Genomic DNA, 24,093 nt, shown 5'->3' with positions numbered 1-24,093 from the left:
CAACAATATACTGGTGGAACTTTTCGGAAAATAAACTTTGGTACATTTTAACAGGTTAACTTTGATAATTGTTTCTAAATCTTCACCAGCTCTAACTAATATACGGTTTAAAAACTACAGAATTGAGAATTATTGCTCAAATCAAGGTTAGAAATCTTCCCATAAATATTTCGATCTGATCATTTTTGCAGAACATTTTTTTGCATATTCAGAACTTCAATACAAGTTCAAAAACATTTTTGCATAGGCAGAAAACGTATTGGCTGCTGATACTTCCTTTGAAATCAGCATCATTTATCTTGTTTCATTTGTTAAGAAACACTGTACGATTCAATGGAAACTTCCATTTTCTGCAGGATATACTTTACAACTTCCTGCAATTACTGAAATTATACTTTTTTCTGCCATATCATTAACATCATAATATCATTGACAACTGCAGTTAGAAATAGACGTTTTGATTCTTTAAAACGGAAAAGTAAAATGCTCGAGTATTTTTAATTGGTCACGCTCGTCGAATAATTGGGCTCTAATTTGTGCCGCCAGAACTGAAAATAAGACCATGTCTAATATATTTTCAGCTATCCAATAATGACTGATTAATAGACTGTTGAGGCGGGATGATTAACTAAAAAGATCTTACAAGATTCCTACAAGTTCTGATAAGTCTAATCTACATATTCTAAGTTCTAACAAGTTAACCATTTTGTGTAAGAAATTTGAAAGATCTTTTAATATAACCTTCCAGTCTGGTGTCGGGTACTCTCTTCAATTTGGAAGACAGCGAAAGCCTACCCAAGTCTTTCTTGTTGTAGTCACCGCAAATGAATTTTTCTCGAAAAAAGGCGCAAGATTCTAAGTAATCTTATTTAGGTGACCTAATCTTTCTTTCGAAACAACAAATGCGATTATTTTGTCTTCGTAAAAAAACCCTCTTAAGGCCAGGGAACCGCAGAATAACAATTTTACACGTCTTTCAAAACATAAAAGTACCGTTCGTCAACTTATTGTTTTTCTTGTAAGCGACAAAAGAAAACATTTGGTGGCTAACATGACGTAGAATTTGTAGATGGTAAATTTTAGCTTCCTTCGTTCACAAATTTTAATCTTTTTATGCTTGAACCATAATAAGAATTAGGAAGAAAACATTCCCCACCCACTGCTTGTAATTCCGTCACGCGTTCTGTCACGAAATTATGGATCCTTCTTCTTAATTGTCATTTGATTTCCGGTGACGTATCGACACCCACGTGAATTTTTTTACTGTGAAATTTTGTTTCCGTTGACCTAAGTAGTTAAAATTTAATTTCAAATTCAATTCTTTGTCTTAAAAAATCAATTAAATTTATTTGAAAATTGCAATATTGATGAGTTGCGACAGCCTTAGACAAAAGGATGTTAATTATTGACCAAAGTTAAGCAGCTTTTGTTCAAATGCAAATAAAAAATCTATTATTTTGCTAAGTTCTCCTAAATTTTCATTTAATGCTAAGAAAATGTACCGCTTTTACTGATCTCTGGATTTGGTTCAAAAACACCGTGCACTTTATTTATTTGTTTACGTTTTGTTGATTAATTTTTAATGATTGACTACGTGTAGTTTATTTCATTTCAGGAAGACGTTTACGACATAGCAGAGTACGATCTGACCAAAGACATGTTAGAAGGTAAGAGAGAATTCTTTTATGCTCAGATGTTTGTTTTTAATGTTCGTATTTGATCTTTTTTTACTATCCAGGATCCAGGATGTAGCACATAACAAGTATAAGCGCAAGATTTTGCTCGAAAAGGCGCTGAAGTATTGTAATAAGTGAGCTAAACGATGTGAACTGCATTGATTATACCCGGTTTCGAAAAAAGCCAATCTCATCCATTTTTAAATCGGAAAAAAATTCCAGGCAAAAAGACCCTGGTGACAGAAACGCCATTTGACTGTTAAAGAACTTCACATTTGGCTGTTTCCTGGAACCGATTGTATCAATGTTTTTTTAAACAGTAGCGTTTTTTGCACTTTTCTAGTGCAAAGGAAAGCGCTATTTTAGCTGAATTTTTATGGTATCTTGAAAATCCTGAAATCGCGGGTAAGCATTGTTCCACAGTCTGATTCGAATTGAATGTTTGCTAAATACATAGACGTCTGATCATTAGAATAAGAACCCATATTGGGTCGAGCACATGGGTTAAACTGTGATCCAGCGTCGAAGTCTGGAAGAAAGTCTGTGAACTGGAAAGTCTGATCATGGCCGCATCCAGACTCTGCGCTGTCCGATCAGTGCACAGTCCAGAGTCTGGAGGTATGGTCTGGATAATCTGAACAGAGCCCCTTCCAGAGCCTATTTCCTCTAGGTTTTAATTCTAGCATCCTCTTTGCCTATAGAACATGTGTAATGCAATGCGCTGTTTTGCTTTCCTCAATTTTTAAGCTGCCAAAGAATTAATTGCAATAGTGGACTTCCTTATCGAAAAGGTAACATTGTAGTGAGTTAAAGTGCATCCAAAACATAAACAATTCTAAACAGCAGCGTATCAATTTTTGGGGCGCGTTGCTGAAAACATGCAGGAACAAAATAGCGAAATAAGAAAATAAGACTACAAGTGATTCAAGAAAAAAATGTCGCTCTATTTTTTCTGTGACGTGCAAAAAATCATCTAATTCTCATTGTTAATATTGTAAGCATAACTTAGTTAGCTTGTCTTTATTATTCTGATGAAGTCATCCATCATTATGTAAAAAAACGATTTTTGTACGCTTTGGGAGGTACACGATTGTTTGTGTTTGTTAAAATTGGTCGAAGAACTTAGTGTAAATGGTTCAGAAGAATCCGCTAGTTGAAGTCCTAATTAATTATTAACCAATAGATGTTGAAATTGAGGATGCTAGGAAAATAGACTATTTTATGGTAATCGATGGTTCTGGTTTTGACTTCCCTTGGTGGTTCTGTTTTTGACGTTGAATTTTAAGCCGAAACCCAATATCAAAATTAGAATGAGCAATCATGTTTACGCTTTTTGTTCATTAATTAGTAATGAAGTATAAGAAGTTGAAAATAATTTTAATATCTTAGAATTCCGCAGAAAATTTATTACGTCATATTTAGGAAAAACTCATCATTTTGCAAAAATTAAAAAGCAACATCTGCGTTTGTTCAGTTCTTCATGACCTCGGCCTCGATATACAGACTGGTATACATTTTTAGCTGATTTTTCGAAGAGCTGGAATAAAAGTTACAAGCTTAGATTTTTCATTACTCGTTTCAGTAGGGGAACCAACCATTATAGCTTGCATTTTAAGTTTTAACGCCTTCCAAGGAACCACACCATATGTTCTGTTTTAATGAACAAATTTGCAGACTAAATGATTCTATTTGTAGAATAAATTCAACCCGTTTTTTCTGTCACTTTGGCAGGTTTTTGACATGTGACTGTTTGTTTATTCATTTATTCTGTTTGCACAGAGTGGCAGGAGGCATTCTGGCTGTTCGACAGAGACGGAGATGGAAGCATTACTGCCAAAGAGATTGGAGCTGTTATGAGGAATCTGGGTCAGAACCCAACAGACGAGGAGGTCCGAGACCTCATGCACGAAGTCGACATTGACGGTTGGCCCTTCGCTCTTACTCCTGAAGTCCTGTTCCCATCTCGGACTTCAGGTCTTTCGGGTCTTTCCCACTATAGCCCCCCTCCCCCACACGTGAAATTGTAGCCCCTCCACTACTATGTTTTACCATGATCGGGGGCTATAGGTTACATGACGACTAAGCGGGTGGGGGCTATAAAGGGAAAGACACACACTTTCTCCTTTTGGGTTCTCGGAGGAGTTTTAAATTGTTTCCGTGTCGAGCAATATTCTGAGAACTATGTAATAAAAATGCAACAACTCAACACCGTTGTGCCAACAGCAACTAGCGAAATACTGGTGCTAAGGTGGAAAGGCTATAACACTCTAAACCGTGATAGATGGTGATGCCGGGATGAGCATTCTTAGAAATCATACAAAGAACATATATGGTTCAGTATCACACACACACAAAATTTCTTAGTATGATCTTGCAATGGCTAGTATCGTATATGTCATTGTATGATTAGTAGGAACCATATCTCATCTTTCTATGGTTGCGAAGAATTGTAAGTCCGAACTTTTTTCTATTTAAAATATTTTTTTATAGTTGGTGATGTAATTGCATCAACAACTGAAGGCCAAAAAAGCGCTCTCAAGAAGTAATCTTCCACAAGGACAAAAATTATAATTGCTATGTTATGATATAAAGTGGGGAAAACTATCCTTTAACTATAGTTTTGGGTATTGGAGGATACTATGTTTCGCATAATGTAGAACTGCGTAGACCCATTGATGGGCTTGAGATTGCTATAATGCAGAACAAAGACAATGAATTTTTCTCAATTTAATTTTATCAAAGAACTTCCTCTTTTTTCTTAGTCAAAAAAGATTTCTGAACTGCCTGACTACTAATACATATTATAGACTAGTGCACTTAGATTTTCAATGTACGACTACTTAGCATTGAAATGCATATTTTGATTATTTAAGCAAAAAATGTGCATTGACAATCTTCATGTTTTTGCTAATTTTTAATGTTTAATGAGAAACTATTTTTGATCTGAGTGTGTTTGATAAAAATTTCAAAACACATGACTTATTTTGAATACTACGAATCATTTAAGGCTGAGAATGATTACTAAGAATCTTTTATGGTGTTCAACTCGTTATAATTGGCTGGTCCAAATTGCTTTAGCTATGAATATTTGTTGTAATTGGTGTTTAAAAAAATGGATTGTTAATATTTGCTCTCGAACGAAGTTTGAAGCAGGTATTGTGAACGTGTTGGTCTTTTTATATGCATATTTTTTGCTTGAGCGCTTTGTATTTTCGAGTCACTTCTACGTCTTTGACTTTCTGCCTTTTGTGTGATATTAAGTTCTCTCTCATTAACAATAATTCACAAGGGTCAGCGGCTGAAGTCTAATGAAAAGTGCTCCGAAATTGGTGTTATCGTTTTTCACTTTAACTTCATTAGTAGTTATAGTGGTTTATAATAACCTTTAACGACGCCATTTGAAGCCACCCGTAATGAATTAGTTTTTCCCCAAACTGAAGCAGGTTTGTTAGTCGCTTATGTTTAAAAGTTTACTGACAGACAAATGTTATTGCAAATGCACTTAAGGAATTATATGTTGCAGCGAAGAAATCTTACAAACGCTTAATGTGCCGACAACTGTGTGGCGAAACTAACGCTTAATGTCCTAAAATCAAATAAGATTTTTTTAAGAGAAAATTTTGAAATTTTCAAGACAATAAAATTCAAGTATTGGCTGATTTTCCTTTTATTTATAATATTTAAGAGCTTAGATCTTTTTTATCAATAATCTTAAAATAAAAATTGCTACGTCATTTTTTTGATAACCTGTCTTATTGTAGTAACAATTTCAATTGATCAATTTTAATTATGGTTATTTTTGGCTTGTAACCTTTAAAGTTATCCGATAGAAAAAACAAAGAAAACCTTTCGAAGAAAAAACAAAAAAATCAATTCAACTGTAGTTTTGTGGTTTCATTAACGGTAGAAAAACTCCATAAAATTTTATCAGCATCTTGGACAGGTGGAAAACATACTGAATATTAACACAGGTTGTTATCGCCACCGAGAAGTTATCAAACTCCGAGGCGAAGCCGAGGTGTTATGATAGCTTCGAGGGCGATAACAACCGTGTGGTAAATTTTTTAATCAACACCTGTTGCGATCATGTTTGTTTTTTTAGACTACAAGTTTATCAAACTGTTTCCATCATTAGACTACGAGTTTATCACCACTCTTTTACCGATACTGTTTACTTAGCAATAGTGTCGATAAAAGAGTGATAAACTCGTGGTCTAATGCTGAAATGTTTTTCCAGTGTCGATCGGGCATTAAAATTTATTACACTGGCAGTTTATTTAACTGCTATTATCGCAACAGGTTTTGATTAAAAGCGTAAGGGTGATCGGATTTAAAACGTCTTTTCTATGTATCAAGGATTTCGTTCGCTTATCCAAGTAAATTGACTTGCATCTTTTTTGTGTTTTGAAAATACCTTGGGTAACGATGCTTATTGATGGTTTAATTTAATAACGCAAAAAAAGTGTTTTTCGAGTTCTAGAGTTAAATCATTGCAATTTTTTGAAATGAATAATTCAATATTATTTACCAAACTTTTGGTCAGAAAATCTTAATTAATCGCGCGGAACCAAATGTTGCAATCTCACAAAAAATGATTTGACTAAGTATTCTTTCCATGATATCAGATTTCGAGTTCAGATCATCAGCGGATCCACAGGGATTTGAGCAAATTATAATCCCCCACAAGTCTCTCTATTGACAGGATCTGGAACTATAGACTTTGACGAGTTCCTGTACATGATGGCAAAGAAGATGAGAGACACGGACAGTGAGGAGGAACTGCGGAGCGCATTCAGGGTATTTGACAGGGACAAGGACGGATGCATTTCAGTGTCTGAATTGAGAAACATCATGGGACCATTAGGGGAGGAAGAGGTATAGACATTAGGGCAAATCAAAACTTTTTTTTCTATTATATCGTTGACTTGTGAGTGTTTAATACGTCAAATTTATACTCTCTTTGACATGGTAACTGATATCTCTGATTGAATTTCAAGTGGTTTTTTTATAGAGCGTGAACAGTACCAAAAACAAAGATGGAGACAAATAGAGCTCAAGTTTAGTTTAATAGTGTGTTGAGTCATTATCCTTCAACTATTTGGGACTGTTTTGTCTGAATTGTACTATTTTATCTTGGATTATTTTCTTCCGACAAGAAAATTGTAAATTTTTTGGTTAATACCTCCAAACCGTTAAATTTACTCGCCTGACTTGTAAGAGCAACTCTTGTACTTGATTATATAATCTAATTGATTTACTAGACTTAGCATGCACAACCAGAGTAATCACAAAAACTCCATTTTTTATTATCAATCAAAACAGTATCAAAATACTACGAAATAATTCTAAGACACTTGCAAAATAATGAACGGGCGTGATAATGCCACGTATTGAGCATCTGTTAAAAACAATTTTAGCAGCTAATCCAAACCTGAAATTTTATTAGCAGCTACACCACGGAAAACAAGTGCCAACTTATAGAATAGAAAACATTGTACATATTCATTTGAATTCCAAGCATGTAAGTTCAGAAAAAAATAACCATGTAGACTCCTGTAAAGATGGCTATAGATAAAAAATGTTCTCCAGTAAAATAATTTCACCAAAAAAGACACAAAAAACGAATCTGAAAATAGATTCAATAAAAATTTTATATCGTCGTCATTTTGGTTGTTCGAATTATAGGAAAACATAGGACTTGAAAGACTCAAGTATATATCGTCATGGTGATTGGAAAAAACCTTTGTTCACGTCTGTTTGATTGCTAAACTGTTTGTCGGTACCGTGTGACCAAATGGTAGTTTGCTACATTTCTGAAAGTTTTTTTACTATCAAGGATCTGTTAACCCATTTGCTTATTCTGATCTAGCAGGAATCATAAAAAGTATTCACAAGTCAAATCTTGTAGGATGACGCGTGATTTCGTTTAAACCCAACTAAACATAACGCTAAAAAATTTGCACGGATGCTTTCTAGAAAGCTTTTGATATTCAAGATCTCACAAAGTAAACCAAACCAAATGACTTCAGCTCATCAGAAAATAAATGGGTTTTGTCTCTTTTGAGAATAATTAACCAGTAGACAGAAAACAAAAACAACAAGTAAACTGAAACCCAAGTAGGCAGACTACAAAAAAGCTACAGGCAAAATTTAAAAATTCATTGCAATTTTGCGAGGAAACTGTCCGGAAGCATATAAGATCAAAATCTTTCCACTAAAAAGTATAATTTTATCAATTGCGCCTTACGCCAACGCCATTAGTGTGATGTGCATTTTGTTATCAATAAGCCATTAATGTGATGATTGGACAAGACTGCAAAAGAGAACTTCAAAAACTGGAAATTGTCAGAATAAATTTAAAAAATTATCAAAATTTGTAGTATCTAAACCCAAAAACTGTTATTAAAATAATTAAAAAATCTCAAAATGCAACTTCATTTTTTTAAAGCGAAGTTTTCAAAAGCGTAAAAATTAACAACCGTAAACTTTTACGATCCGAATATTTTTTGAACTATAAATGTCACTAATTAGACCAAAACTCCTTTTGCTATTATTACTTCTACTTAAAAATTGTCCCAACTGTTACCGATTTGACTATTTTGACCGCAAAGAAAACATTATTTCAAAAATAAACAAAGATTTTTGGATACTTGTCATTTTACCAAAACACCGGTATGTAGGAAAACAACTCGTCGGAACCTTAAAAAACATGAACTTAACTCATAAAAGACTATTTTTCGCTCATAAAACATAATTGGAACAAAGAGCACTTATTAGTTGAACAAACTTTAAATGAAATAAAGTCATATTAGTAATTTGGATTAAAACTGCAGAAAATAATTCAAATGGACAGAATCAAAATAAAATCTGAATACTTTTTCATTGCGGAAATCAACGATGAGACCGAAACCGTCCGTGCTATCGCCCTGTGGCTCTTAATAAAAGCAATTTTTCTATAAAATTTGAAAGGATTTTTTTGGCAAACGAAAAGCTTAATGTCTCAAAAATAAACTATGCATTTGTTTGTTTACCAATATAGTTTAAGATTCGCAATAGACTGCTAAAATGTTACTAGATGATATTATCTTAGGAATTGGAGGCACAATTAGCCCATATCTGAGGAAAATAAAGTTAGGTCAGCAGTTTTGTTTATGCACCATCTGGTCACCATCTGGTCACCATTGTTTATGCACCATCGGCCAAACTGGACAAAGCTGTCCAAATTAGCGCATTCGATGGCATTCTTTATGAGAAAAAAATTGCTGAATTTTCGCTGAAAATTTTTATCAAAACAGTTGGTTCAAACAATTCCCCAACTCATTAAACGTAAAATCAATCCGACTATTGTTAACAATTTTATCATATAATAGCAAAAATTGATCAAAATTTAAGCAAAAATTACGAAAAATGTGAACAAAACAACTGAAGTTAGGCTAACTTTCACAATATTTTAAATCTCCGTTACCCCTCGAAATTCAAAGGAAAAAGCCAAAGTCAAAAGAATCTTTTTAATTTGAATTTCTACACTTGACAAACTTTCTAATGTTACCACTCACAATCCTGTACGACAAATATACCGATCGGCGAAAATTAACTGAACAAAAAACCAGTTGAGTATATAGTTCCTCCTCCCTAAAGTGGGTAGAAACAATTAGAATTAAATTTAAGAAAATTCTTTTAAGTTGATTTCCAATACCTTAAATTCAAAGATCGAACAGCTGATATATGCTTTATAATTTAGGAGACCAATGGGTCACACTTTTTTCAATGAATGGTACAAATGATTTTCAGCCAGTTATTATCTCAACAATTTGCATGTCAATAGCAGGCCCAACTTACATTGTAGGGTAGTGCCAGGCAATTTGAGATATCTAATCCAACGATATAAATAAGGTAGTGAAAATTATCAATGGTTTCCATGCTATGGGTTCCATTGTTATAAAAAATTTAAAGCTTAAGTCCTAGTTAAATGCAAGTTGTTTGAATAAACAGTTAAAGTTGGCTGCGTCTATTCTTAGATCAAACTTGGCAATATTTTAGATCCAGGAGATAATAAAAGAAGCTGATAAGAACAACGATGGTCTCATATCCTACGAGAGCTCCTTCAGACTGTGGTGCCCGACCAATGAGAAATACTGGGAAAACATTGCCAAAGAGTTCCAGGATAAAAAACGCAAACACGAAACCAACAAATCCTACTCATTATGGCGAGTTCTGCGAGTTATCCCCAGCAATTTCAGGAAAATGTATCAAAGAGTGTGCAACGGATCCACTGCAACTTCAGGTGAAAATCCGAGTTTATCTTTAAACGATCCAGACAATAATCAACAAGATGGATGCGTCAACTGCAATCAGGGTTCCAGATCTCAGACTCTTAAAAGTCCGACTGATTCCGAGGAGTCTAGTCGGCTTCTGGAACCCTCTTTAGGTCCGGATTCAAACGTGCCTTCGCCCACAAAGCGTCTCACATGTAATAATGACCCAAAAATTGATACCTTTCGTGATAATAATTTTTCAGGCCACGCTGTAATTTCACATAACGATAATGATATTAATGAAGCACAAATATCTAACCACTCCCCAGTTCGTGTAGCAGCATCAGACATTCCTTCGAGAAATCGAAAAACCTCAGTTCACAGCAGAGCTGACAGTTACAGAAAAAGTAACGACCCAGCACAACAGTCTCATCAAATACACCCCGATGGAACTTCTTAGACAATTATATGACACCTTTTAGTAGCCATGTAGGTTGATCTAGCTCTTTAATTTAAATCTTTCCACACTGTTTGTTACTGTGTGATGTCTGCTAGTCATCTAAGCTTCTCTTAGGCTATACAGCAGACTACAATTCAAACACGGAGGATCAGTTGTCTGCCCATCAAATTCCTACTCAATAAAATCATTTTTGTATTTTTGTTGTAATTTTTCAGCAAACACAAACCCAAAAGGGTGATTGAAAAAATTCAACTTTACTCTTGTTCGTAGTGGAGGGATACAACCAGAACAATTAGTATTAGTACGATCTATGCCTATTCGCACACAGACAACGAGATTTTAAACATATAAGCTTACCTCTAGTTTTTGCGTTTTTAATACTCGAAAAATGCAGGAACACCATTTTAATAATAAATTAGTTTCTTTTGGAGAGGGCAATCAACTTGAAAACGACATATTAAAACTCAGAGTAAATACAAAGTTTTTGATCCTGGCCGACAAATCCCTTCATTGCTAAAAACGTTTTTTGTGTGGCGACAATCTTTGGAACAATGTAGTTAAAAGATCGCTTAACTTATTCACTTCATTGTAGACACTGACGTAAGACATGAGATTATTCTTTTTAAAAAAGGCATTCTATTCCAATTGTTTGTGTAATGAAACATATATTCTAGGCTTTTGGTTGCTCATATTTGGTTGCGACTTCTTGTCAGATGTTTTTGGGAAAGAGTAACTCTGAGGTTTTTGGCGGTAGTTTTGATCATCAGCAAATTTCATGCTTTTCTTGAGTTCCCAAGGTCATTGGGAACATGCTCCAAGAAGGAGGGCAGGGGGTTGAAGATCATCTTGATTGTCGTTTGATCCGATATCCTTGAACCTATATAATTGGAAATGAAAATACTGTAAGGGTAATAACATCAAAGGGGGTGGATGTAGCTCATGTTGCCTAAGACCGGAGCAAAAATTTGAGTTAAAAAACTACGGAGAAAAAACCCGTGCGAGGCCGGCGACCGGACGCACGAACGAGCCGTAAGCCGTTTTTACTTTGGCAACTTGTACTTCACTGTCTCGTCCAGGGGATGTTTCCACAACTCTTCCAAGGGGCCAGATTCCTCTCGGCGTCAAGTCTTTGAAAACCCACACAACATCTCAAACTTTCAGAGGAGGCTGGTTGTTGTCTGTCCATTTACGTCTCTTGAGTAATGTCGGCAGGTACTCCTTAATCAATCGCCGCCACACGTGGTTCATCAACTGCTGCACGTGCTTCCAGTTCTTGAAACTAGCTGGCTGTTGGTCTCTAAAGTTTCCGCGTGGCAGGGAACTGTAAGGGCGTTGAATGAGGAAATGGTTAGGAGTGAGTGGTTCTTCGTTTTCAGGCTGATCAGCAACGTTTGTCAAGGGTCTGGAATTCAGGATTGCTTCGACTTCAACCATTATTGTCTCAAAGATGTCGAAGGAGAGACGCTTAGATCCTAGAATGATTAAGAGTGTCCTCTTGACGCTCTGAATTAATCGCTCCCACATTGGAGGTAGGTCTCCATTTTATGTAATGAAACATATATTCTAGACTTTTCGTTGCTCATATTTGGTTGCGACTTCTTGTCAGATGTTTTTGGGAAAGAGTAAATCTCAGGTTTTTGGCGGTAGTTTTAATCATCAACAAATGTCATGCTTTTCTTGAGTTCCCAAGGTCATTGGGAACAGCTTGCAAAACTATACGCAAAAGAAATTTGGTCGACAAAAGAGGATCGAGACCTATACCTGGCCACGTACATCAACTTCCAATAACGATCTTCTTCAAAAGCCGCTTCCTTACATTGAGAAGATTTGTTATTTAGGAAATCAGAAATGAACTATTTTAAAACTTTTTTCAATTCAAACAATCTTGACATTGAAAACGGAAAAGATAAAAGTGCAAAAGCACTAGAAGTTGCAACAAACATCAAGACGAGCGCTTTGAACTTCGATTGATTTCAGCTAAACTACAATAACCCAACTGATATATATCATTAGTAGACACGTACTAAACACAATTTCGCTAGCGAAAGGAAGTTGAAAACAAGAAATCTTTAATTTTCAATATTAACAAAATTTTTAAAACATTTTTCGGAGCTTTTTGTCAGTTTGCGTACCTTCTGCAACTGTAGTGAACTCAACTGGAGATATAATTTATCATATACAAAATTATATATAGATGCAAAAAGATCGGTGTTGTCAGCAATTTCGCAAAAAAGACATTTCAATAAATAAATTTTTTGAAAAAAAAGACGAGAAAAATTGCATTAAACATCGCAACAATAAAATTATAACATTGGAAAAACAAAGTCAAGTCAAATCACACACTTATATAACTGCTAAAAAATATGTCATGATCTGTTTACCTTAATAAAAAAAAATCGTGCCCGAGACAAAATAGTGTTTATAGAATTCATTGTGCCTACTATTCAATTGGACGATCAAATTAATCGGACAAATGGACAAAAAAAAACTGTAGGCGAGAATAAAAAATCCTCGAATTAAAGAGATTAAGCGGCAAGACGACATCAAAAGCAAAAACAATAACTTAAATAAACAAATTCGCTAAACCATGAGCAATCGGCTGGAAATCTTTCGCAGATGATTCCATTATTTTGCCCCATAGACAAACTATAAACAATGTCACTAATATAAAAATGTGCCAAGACAAAAATAACAACAAAAGAGGGCAAACTCACCAATTGACCTATTTTTCAAATAACCATGCAATTGGAAAAGCAATAGCTGTAAACTCAAGCATCAAATGAGACCACTTTTTACGATGGTTAAGTGATCGGGCAAAAATTGTGACAAAAATACGGCAAACACCAAATTTAACCATTACAACAAAATAAAACCTAAAGTCATGAAAAATCAAACGGCTACCAACCGGAGAAAATAACTAAATTTAAGAAAAGTCATTAGAAGGTCAAATTGGTCTGTTATTAATGAGAGCAACTGTTGCGAAAGAAAAAAGGCAACAAAAATATGCAAAACAGATAACATATTTTTCGAAAAGTAACATTGTTTTAGTTGTGCAAAACGTAAGCTATAAATTCAAACGATTATTCACTAGTACCGCTCTGTCTTCAATAACAGATAAGACCTATAACTAATGAGATTAAACGATAAGACAAAAAAATCTAAATAGAGGCAAAACAACAGTAATTCAGCAGTTCCCTCTCCTATCATGATCACAATTAGTGTCAAAGCCAAAAAACCTCTGCTACGAACCTAGAAATCAGGTCTAATAATAGATCCAATCAGGTATTAATAGTAATTCATCGGAGCTGTCAGTGGGGGCACTTATTTGATAAGACACAGATGGACAAAAGATACCGGCAAAGATCACAAATTGGGTGGTATTTATTCGAAAACGATTACTTTTAGACTAAGAGATAACTAATTATGAAGTTTAGCTATGAGTAAAAAATAATTTTGTCCGCATTTTAACCACCGAGTACCGTCATGAGACTATAGGATAAAGCAAAAACCGAGCAATAAAAGCAACATTACCGACTAACCTCGGGCCAATCGATCTCAAACGACAGTCGAGTGGTTTGTTTCGTCAGTAGCTAGCGGTTTAGTGAGGCTAGCTTTAGTTTAATTGAAGGGGTGTGAGAAGAGCGCAGCAGGGGGCGCACCGCAGCGGGGGAAACAGTGGGAGGGGGCGCGGGGGGGGGGGGGTTAATGGTGGGCTTTGGCTGCACGGGGGTCTCACGACCTGAATGATGTTCAGGGGTGGGGATTGGGGTGAATTGATGCGGAGGGTGGGGTGAAGTGAGAAGGGGTGGGGGTTATTTTATAAGAACGGCCCTTCATACAATAAGTATGAGTCTCCAAAACAGTTTCTGTGAATGGCATACTTGGAGATTAGTAGGCTGAAAGGCTCTCTGAGAACTTGGCACTACGTGGGCGCTACCACTTTATTTCTTTTCTGAGGAAGAAAAGTCAAACAGGTCAGACTCAAAATTGGTCAAACAAAAATTTGCATCAAAAAGACAGGATTAATATAATGGCTACGAACTTTCATTTGAGAGCAAATAAAAGATATCCTTAAAAGGGCTAGCTGAGTCATTTATAATAAAAGATTTCTACTATAATTAAGCGTTAATGATGATGATGATATCAAACCGCATAACAGCAGGTGATGTGTGGCATCAACAAAAAAGTCAAGGAAAGAGAGAGAGAGAGAGAGATAGTGTGTGTGTGAGAGAGAGACACATCGGGAACAAGAAAGAGAAGTAAAGAAACCTCAACCGACAGAGAAAGAGAGAGAGAGAGAGGGCCAGGAATACTTTCAATGATGAGATTGGACTCTGCAACTTTTATTTTCCTAGCCTTGTTAGTAATGAACTCATTGAGAAAAGCTGATAAGTGCAAAATCTAAAAAAAAGTTTCCAGACTTTGCAGTGAAAAAATGTTCGAAACCAATTTTTGTCTCCAGAGTTCCGTCATGTAACCCATCTGAAAAGCCTAAAAGTTTTGTTGACCAGTAATGGTTGTTAATTTCAGAAAGGGACAACAGTATTCAAAAATTTAAAGAACAATTGCAAATTTAAACAAAATCTTGATAAAACTCGTGATCTTAATACCTTCAGAACTTTTTCCTTGTCATAACAGACTATCCATCATCCCTATTTCATACCTTAAATAGTTTCACTGTCTCATAAACGTCTATAAACTTGAAACATAATAAAAATCTTCCAAAAATGTGAACATTAAAATTTTATTAAAAAAATAGATAAAATTCGAGTCATTGAAGTATTGAAAACCATTCCATTATTTCCAGAAAGTATGCAACGGCTTATTTGAAAACCTTGGAAGAAGTCTTTGGGCCCCTGGTTCCGGAAAAAGATGAATTTATTTAAAAAACTTGAAAAAGTGCTAATTTAAAAAAATTTGTTTGAAATCGTGATACTAAAATCTTGAATAACACTTCACTGCATCTAGAAATTATGCAGTTATCTATTATCAAAGCCTAGAGAAGGCTCCTTGGCTCCTGAGGTCAGAAAATCCTAGAAATACAAAGAATTCAATTGAAAAAAATTGCAAGTTCTGCAAAAAAAAATGCTAACCTTCGTGATGCTAAAAATTTGAAAACCAGTCCACTACCACTAAGAACTATGCAATAACCTATTATCAAAACCTAGAGGAGGTTCCTTGGCACCTAGGGCTTTTAAAATCAAAAAACGAAAATAATTTAAAGAAAAATTGAAAAAAAAATTGCGAAAGTTTGTATAAATTTGCGTGTTTTTTTAGATTACCAAAACATACACCTCTTACAAAAGTCATAGAAAATTTGCAAAATTTTTATCAATTTTAACCAGCCTTAATTTTAGACCAGTCTAACAAAAAATTTGAAAAATGACAGAAAAGTGCAATTTTTTGGGCTCAAAAACTCAATGATGAGATTGGACTCTGCAACTTTTAGTTTTCTAGCCTTGTTAGTAATGAACTCATTGAGAAAAACTGATAAGTGCAAAATGTAAAACAAAAGTTTCCAGATTTTGCAGTGAAAAAATGTTCGAACCCAATTTTTGTCTCCAGAGTTCCGTCATGTAACCCATCTGAAAGGCCTAAAAGTTTTGTTGACCAGTAATGGTTGTTAATTTCAGAAAAGGACAACAATATTCAAAAATTTAAAGAACAATAGCAAATTTAAACAAAATCTTGATAAAACTCGTGATCTTAATACCTTCAGAACTATTTCCTTGTCACAACAGACTATCCATCATCCCTATTTCATACCTTAAATAGTTTCACTGTCTCATAAACATCTATAAACTTGAAACATAATAAAAATTTTCCAAAAATGTGAAAAAAAAATTAAAATTTTATTCAAAAAAATTGCTAAAATTCGGCTCATTGAAGTATTGAAAACCATTCCATTATTTCCAGAAAGTATGCACCAGCTTATTTGAAAACCTTGGAGGAGGTCTCTGGGCCCCTGGTTTCGGAAAAAGATGAATTTATTCAAAAAACTTGAAAAAGTGCTAATTTAAAAAAATTTGCTTGAAATCGTGATATTAAAATCTTGAAAAACACTTTACTGCATCTAGAAATTATGCAGTTATCTATTATCAAAACCTAGAGAAGTTTCCTTGGCTCCTGAGGCCAGAACATCCTAGAAATACAAAGAATTCAATTGAAAAAAATTGCAAGTTCTGCAAAAAAAAATGCTAACCTTCGTGATGCTAAAAAGCTGAAAACCGTTCCATTACCACTAAGAACTATGCAATAACCTATTATCAAACCCTAGAGGAGGTTCCTTGGCACCTAGGGCTTTTAAAACCAAAAAATGACAACAATTTAAAGAAAAATTGATAAAAAATTGCGAAAGTTAGTATAAATTTGCGTGTTTTTTAGATTACCAAAACATACACCTCTTACAAAAGCCATAGAAAATTTGCAAAATTTTTATCAATTTTAACTAGCCTGAATTTTAGACCAGTCTAACAAAAAATTTGAAAAATGTCAGGAAAATGCAATTTTTTGGGCTCAAAAACTCCTTAAACTTACCTGTTAACCTTAAACTACGGCCTTGCCAGTAGCTTCACGACACTAAGAACGTGAAGGACTACTAAACGCCATTAAGAGCCTCTAATGAAAGTTAATTCCCACTGGGCGCTACCTGTTTATCCCGTTTCTATGGACGAAAGTCAAATGGGTAAGACGAAAAATCGGTCAAGCAAAAAATCGCATAAAAAAAAGACCAACAGGATTAAAATAATTGAGACAAACTTCGTTTGAGAGCAATTAAAAATCCCAAAGCATTCTTTAAAAATTATTGACAAAAGCGCCAAAGTGACATGAACCATCAGCCATGAAACGATCTAAACAAACTGATTTATTTATGCCTCATTAATGTGGCGCATGAGACCTTTCATTAATGAGAATAAGTAGTAACTCAAAGAAAAGTTTTGGCAGAAAAACATGAAATATTATCAGGCAATGAAAATAGTCAAAGGCATAAAAAGCATTAACTGTCCAAAGATTCGAGCAGTTCTAAATATGCACAATTAGAACACATATATAACATTTCAATAACAATAATAAGAAAAATAATTTCCTCAGAAACCAATAATTTGCTCAAACAACAGTTTCTCACTCAACTGAAATCACGCTTGAAGACTACCCTCTTTTCAGCTGCTTTTGATACTCGAGTGTGACTAAAATCACCACTATTATCAATTCTAATTGACATCAACATGTCAGAAAAAAGTGTAAACAGATCTTACAAATCCATTTGGTTGGTAGTGTCTAGAATTTGGTTGGTAGAAACGACGCAAAGGTTGCTTGTGTCTACTAATTAATTAAACCGAAACTACAGAAACGAACAACCGACACAACATGAGTTTGCATAACCAAAAAAACGTGTTGTGTTGGTCATGAACCGCTTCAGTTTGGTTATGCAATTTCGTGACTGGATGCTCATAGTACAAAGCGCTTTTTATGAACCAACACTCTCAAGTAAAAATTTTTTCCCAAAAAGGGGTCTGCTCTACTTATATTTTCTCTGCTTTCCTGTAATTAGACTGAAATCATGTCCCCAATTAGGTTTCAGCTCTTCATAAGTAATTATAAAGGGTGAGGTACAGTCAAGTCACGCATGATTTTGTTTTGGCTCTTAATGTCTGCAAAAAACATCTATAAGTTGCTGATTCCAGGAATAGTTTTCTAACAATCTTACGATGCTGTTTCTGCTCTGTCAGTAGTTGAAAAGCAAAAAGCCAAAAATTTTAAAATCAAATTTTTCCTCTGTCGCAGTAACATGTCCGAAATTTCGACTGTTTCCTCTTAGAAACAAAACCAATCAATTAAGTCAAGATTAACATTTTTGACCTAACCTCACTATCATTAAAAGCGCGTTAAACAAGATATATTGTCAATAAATCTCAAAACAGAAAAAGGCTCCAAGCTTTGATCTAAATTAAAATAAATTTCTCAGCGAAAGCTTATGAATAATGACACCCGTCGGAAAGCAAATTCACCCAAAGAATTTATGCCGAACACAAAAGTCCGCGTGAAATGTCCAAACTTGTAGAACGGTACAATCAAATCTATACAGCGTGTAGTTCTGAACAAATTCAGTTCTTGCTGTCTTTCTCTCCAATAATGCAAAAAATACAATATTGTATTGTTTGGTTTTCATGTGCGCAGATTTGGCTAATGAAGTACTTGGCCTAGTGTATCCTAAGCTCCTCTACGAGTTACAGAAACTACGAGTTACAGATACCAATTTAATCATTACTCCTAGGACACGACCAAAAAAGGCTTCAACATTCGTTTGAGAACAATTAAACCTAGACCGACAAATGTCGGAAGCATTGCTCTTGAACGACAGTCGAGGCAATTTAATTCAGGGGCTATAACCTAGATCAATTTTTCTTTACGGGTGGAAAAAACCTTTCACCCGCCGGGATTGACCTCCCGATCAACAGCCACCCGCACTAACCACTGCGCTACGAATCACGTGCCTCTGCTACGCTGCAACCGATTTTATATTGGCAACAAGCTTTACTTCGGAGCAATAGAGATCACTCAAAAATGAAGAACAGCGTGAAAAAGTCACTTGAGAATTCAAAGAATGCTCTTAAAAGAGCAAAATTGTCCAGCGAAAAATTTGCATAAAAAAGACACACACGTTTGCAATAATTGCTATGAACTTCGTTCAAGAGCAATTAAACAACTGCTTTTATAAACATTAACTGACTACCGTCAGACTACATTGCTTTTGAAACCAGAATTTATATTTCCTCAACATTATTCCGTACTCTTATAGCCTAAAAAGTCAAATACAGATAGACAGACTTAATGCTCTCGTGTTTTACTATTTAGAAATTTATCCTGTTCTTCGCATCAAAAAGCTAAATTTCTCAGGCCTGCTGGAATCATTCTAGAACAAAAAATCATTCGTGAATAAATTTTGCATTAAAAAGGCGCACAACAAAGATTACTTCGAAAATTATGACCCCGCAGTTACCCGTCCAATAATAGTTTAATGTCTAGCCAATTAAATTATACGAAATTTGAATACCGAACATTTTAGGTTTTTAATTTTGCATCTTTTTTAGCTGATCTTTTATTTTTGCTGTCAAAATTAAAGCAAATTGTTTGCTTGCCAAATTTTTTTTGCCTTGTCTGTGTTTCGATCAAAAGGGGGTGAAAAAGCGGTCTCAGTAGTCGCTTCCGACGTTGAATTGTCTTGCATGCAATTCAACCAGATTTGGCATTTCTTTGCGAAGTTCCGAATTGAAAAATTCTTAAAGGGCTGAAGTTATCTCAGCACTTTGCTAATATAACAGAAGTGAATATGAAATACGCAAAAATATAAGCACTTCTTTGATAGAATGAAAGAATTTTTCAACATAATTAGTAAAAAGACATGGCCAAAATCTACACTAGAGACCACACAAAAGGTTACTGGAATTATTTTGAAATGAGCTACTGAAAAAAAATGTGGATGGAGAATTGTTCGCAGAAGTGGTTATTGTAACCCATCGAAAAAAGCTGACCGACCTGTAAGAACCAAAACGAAGGATGAAAACCCGTAATGAATCCAAAAGCCCGACCTGTGAATACTACTAACTACTGAAGCACGTTTGAACTTTAATACGAGACGTCTACAACTCCTGTTTGTGTTCGTTTCCTCCACTGAAAAACTGCGGAGAACTTTTTTGGAATAGCATATCATTCATTCCACGACTCAATTTATTGGCTATCTTTTTGAAAAGATTAATGAAAAATGATTTTTAAAGAGTAATAGTGATTTGGTATCTACATAACTAAATTTACGAAACTTCTGTAATAGCAATTATTAACAAACGCTACCTGTTTACACCAGCAACAATGATAACATAATAGTAATAAAACTTAAATCTGTCTTCAGAAAACTGAAGAAATTATTTGAGGAAACTTAGAACAACATATTCCATCTCTCAGAGAAATTCAAATTATAAGCATTACATTTCATGACAACTTCAGAGAAATCAATTATCATGTTAAGCATCAATATTAAACGTACTGAAAACTGTTGCTGACCATGAAATGAATGACCATTTTATGTTTCGTGTAGCACAAAATAGTTATAATAATCCTGTTTGGCGTTATCCACAAAACTTAACATACACAAAATATAAAAAATATACATGAACTATACGCCAACAGAATCACGATGATGATGATACTAACACTGCTCGCAAAAATCGTTTAAGGATGCAGTTTTTTAAATAAATCGAATACCTGAAGAAACGCATTAACATTCTGGGATCAATGCAGTAGCCAATAAACAAAGAGTGTATAGACTCGATTTTAATCATTCTAAGAACTTATCGACTCCAAGAGTGCTAGAAAGGTGATATTTCTCGGCAATTGCAATAGCTTACTGGCTACTGATTCACACATTGGCGTTTTTGTGAAATAAATCTACCTGCAGAATGAATTAAACAACAGTTGCAAATAATGATTTCAACGACTTGAAAAATTTTCAATGACTGACATGATTAAGACAGCAGAATTGTGATGATGGTTCCAAACTTATCTTGTTATGAGTTCTACTGTGATGATCCCTCAACGCATTGATCATTACAGGCTACATTCGGTTTCAAATTAGTGATCAAAAGTTCGTGCCAGTACGCAACCAAATTTAAATCTATTTCTGATCTTGATAAATGAGCCCATATAACTAAAATGGAAAAAAATTACTAAGCTTACTCACTATTGATAACAGTTTAAATTAAGCAGTTCAAACTTCATGACCGAATGTGGCTAGTAATAATAGTAATACGAGTCTATGAAATGGTCAGGCCAATTCAAGTTGAAAAAGTGAACGTGTTCTTTTCCTTAACCCCTTTATACCTTCAGTTTACATTTATTCAGCGATCCATCCCTCTGTTGTCATTCCCTGTTTGTTCACGAACGAATTCTCGGGGAGCACTATTCCAAACACAGAGCTTGTTTGCTCGCCATCAACAGCAAAAGTGTATGTTGGCTGATCAGAATGTTGACCAGATAACATCACAAATTTCATCTGCTGATTAGGGCAGAGAATACTTTTGTAAAGAAGAGCTGGTTTCTTGAATGAATTAGCTGAGAAACCCAACATTTGCGCCTCGATCTTTGTAGTGCACTCTTGCTCCGAGTTTCGTCGTTTCTTCTCAGATTCCACCTCGTTAGATTCCGCCTTTTCCTTTCCATCAGTCTTATCATCGGATGAATCTTCGGTTACCGTTTTGTCCTCTTCCTTTACCTCCTGAAACAAGTAAAGCGTGTATATATACACCTATAGCTATTCAAATGTGGCTCAGCATATTGTGACCGCATCGTTGGATCTATAATTTTTCCTGGAAGTAAGTTTTTTTGTAGAAACTAAAAACCGCATCTCCAGCAAAAAATACTTATTTTAATAAAAAAAATTCATGCCATTAAAAAAAAGTATTCAGAAATACCACCCGTGTCTTAATCCTAAAAGGTGTGACCGAACAACAGGTGGAGAAGACAAGAGATCGAAAACAGACCACGAGAGCCATGGCCATGCCTTAGCTGCTCGAGGCACTTGATATGAATCTATTACAACCGAACATATTATCACGAACGAGCATGTTATCCGCTGTATTTTAAGATAGTGGTAGGACATTAGATAGAAAGGAAAGTAGATCGAAAGCAAAAATTGGGACAATAGATCGTAAAAGAAATCTTTCAAGTTGCATATTGGACAAACATAACCGACTAACATCGGGGAATTTCTCTCAAACAACCGGCGAGCGGTTGGCTTCGTCGGTAGCTAGCCACTGCTTAGTGAGGCTGGATTTAGCTTAATCGAAGGCGTGAGGTGAGCGCGGGGGAGGGTGCACCGCAGCGGGTGGGCAACGGTGCGCGGCGGGGCATCGGTGGTAGGGAATGTGGTGGGCGGGGTGGGGATCAATTTTTAAGAACCGCCCTTCACACCATAATTATAGGTCTCCAAAACAGTTTCCGTGAATCGCTTCCTTAGAGACTAGTGAGTTGAATGCTTACTTAATGCCCACTGGGCGCTACCTTCTAATTCGGTTTCTGAGGAAGAAAAGTCAAATGAGTCAGACGAAAAATCGGTCAAGCAAAAATCGCAAAAAAAGACCAACAGGATTATAATTGATACAAATTTCGTTTGAGAGCAATTAACAATGATTTCCTAGAAAACGCTGGTTAATTCATTTATGATAAAAATATTTCTACTATAATTCATTGTTAATGAGGGTAATAGATGATATCACGCCACATAACAGCAGCTGAAGTGCGGCATCAACAATAGTTAAAGAAAAAGAGATAGAGAGGGAGAGAGTGAGTGATAGTGTGTGAGAGATAAAAAGTGAACGAGAAGGAAAAGGAAAGAAACTCTAACCAATAAAGAAAGAGAAAGCGCGCTAGAAAAAATTTCCATGATGATTCGACTCTGCTACTTTTTGGTTTTCTTGCCTTGTTAGTAATTAATCATATGAAGTTGAAAAGTGCTAAATTTAAAAAGTTTTCCAGTTAACCATTTTCTGTCTCTGGAGTTCTGTCATGTAACCCATCTCAAAGAATTAAAAAGTTCCGTTGACCAGTAATGATCGTTAAAGGAAGGAGAAAAATATTCGAAAATTTTAAAACAATTGCCAATTTTAACAAAATGTTACTAAAATTCGTGATATAAGTATCTTCAGAACAATTTTTTGGCTCAAGAGAACTTCCAATATATCTATTTCAAGCCTTAAAAAGTTTCACTAGCTCATAAAGATACAAAAACTTGGAACAAGATAAAAATTTTCCAAAAACTTGAAAATTTATCAAAAAATTGCTAAAACTCGAGTCATAAAAAATTTAATATGATAACCATGATAACCAAGAACTCTAAAACCAAAGCAGAAGCTTTTAACAAACCTTGGGGGAGGTCGCTGGGCCCCATGATGCCAGTAAAAACTTGAAAATCAAAAATACTCAAAAAACCTGAAAAAATTGCAAATATTTCAAATAAAAAAATTGCTTAAATTCGTAAGTTTTTAATCTTGAAAAGCATTCCATTACATCTAAAAACTATGCACTAACCTTTTATAAAACCCCCAAAAGAGGTTTCTTGGCTCTTGAGGCTTGAGAAAACTAAGAAATGGAGAAACATACCCGGCAGATTGCCGGAAAATAGCCGCCGTTGATTCCAATAAGCATGATTCGGATTGACAGAATAGAAGATTTTGAAAAAAAAAAAGATTTTTGTACAAAAACATTTTTTAAGTCCGATTTAATTTGATGGCATTTCGTAGTTGAACATAACGTACTTCTGTTTCTTAGAGAGAGGCTACAGGGGCTACTATCAATACCAATAAGCATTAGAGATGGTAACTAAGACTTATAGGAACGATGTTCAAATAGCGGGCATCTAAAATTGGTCTTTATGAGTTTATCCCGTTTCTATTTCTGACTTCAATTTTTTATACTGACTTTGTTCATTTTGAATTGCTTTGCTGAGCAACTGATGCTCAAAATCACTTTTAGCAGAATGAGAGAAGAGAGAAACTAGCCTAGAGAAGTCAAAAAGATTTCACGCAAAATGTTGAAAAAGCGGCAAAATGAGGTAAAGCGAAACATTTTTTTATTCGACGAAGTAAAAAAAAATAGGAGCGCTATAATAGCCGGCCGAGATGAGGCGGCTATTAAACAAATAAAAAAAAAC

At 35.0% G+C, this 24,093-nt stretch overlaps 3 protein-coding genes across 10 annotated transcripts in view; 2 read left to right on the top strand and 1 right to left on the bottom strand.

Annotated features, from left to right (window-relative positions):
- The window catches only part of LOC142349530 (uncharacterized), a 170,257-nt gene extending 159,796 nt beyond the window's left edge, over nt 1-10,461 (top strand). For all 7 annotated transcript variants that reach the window (XM_075401154.1, XM_075401152.1, XM_075401150.1 and 4 more), the window contains 4 exons: nt 1,616-1,667; nt 3,456-3,599; nt 6,379-6,551; nt 9,717-10,461. In XM_075401154.1, coding sequence (XP_075257269.1) covers nt 1,616-1,667; nt 3,456-3,599; nt 6,379-6,551; nt 9,717-10,391 — 1,044 coding nt within the window. In that variant the 3' untranslated portion in view covers nt 10,392-10,461. The remainder of the gene's footprint in view (nt 1-1,615; nt 1,668-3,455; nt 3,600-6,378; nt 6,552-9,716) is intronic.
- Nucleotides 1-24,093, top strand: part of LOC142349531 (putative acetylcholine receptor chaperone) — a 359,559-nt gene that overhangs the window by 153,020 nt on the left and 182,446 nt on the right. The window lies entirely within an intron of this gene.
- The window catches only part of LOC142349723 (uncharacterized), a 31,700-nt gene continuing 27,751 nt past the window's right edge, over nt 20,145-24,093 (bottom strand). For both annotated transcript variants that reach the window (XM_075401456.1, XM_075401457.1), the window contains exon 9: nt 20,145-21,660. In XM_075401456.1, coding sequence (XP_075257571.1) covers nt 21,280-21,660 — 381 coding nt within the window. In that variant the 3' untranslated portion in view covers nt 20,145-21,279. The remainder of the gene's footprint in view (nt 21,661-24,093) is intronic.

The sequence above is a fragment of the Convolutriloba macropyga genome, chromosome 11 (assembly GCF_964194025.1).
Source record: "Convolutriloba macropyga chromosome 11, txConMacr16.3, whole genome shotgun sequence".
In the NCBI taxonomy this organism is placed as follows: Eukaryota; Metazoa; Xenacoelomorpha; order Acoela; family Convolutidae; genus Convolutriloba; species Convolutriloba macropyga.
The sequence above is the reverse complement of the archived record's forward strand: the minus strand, read 5'-3'. Positions and strand labels throughout refer to the sequence as shown.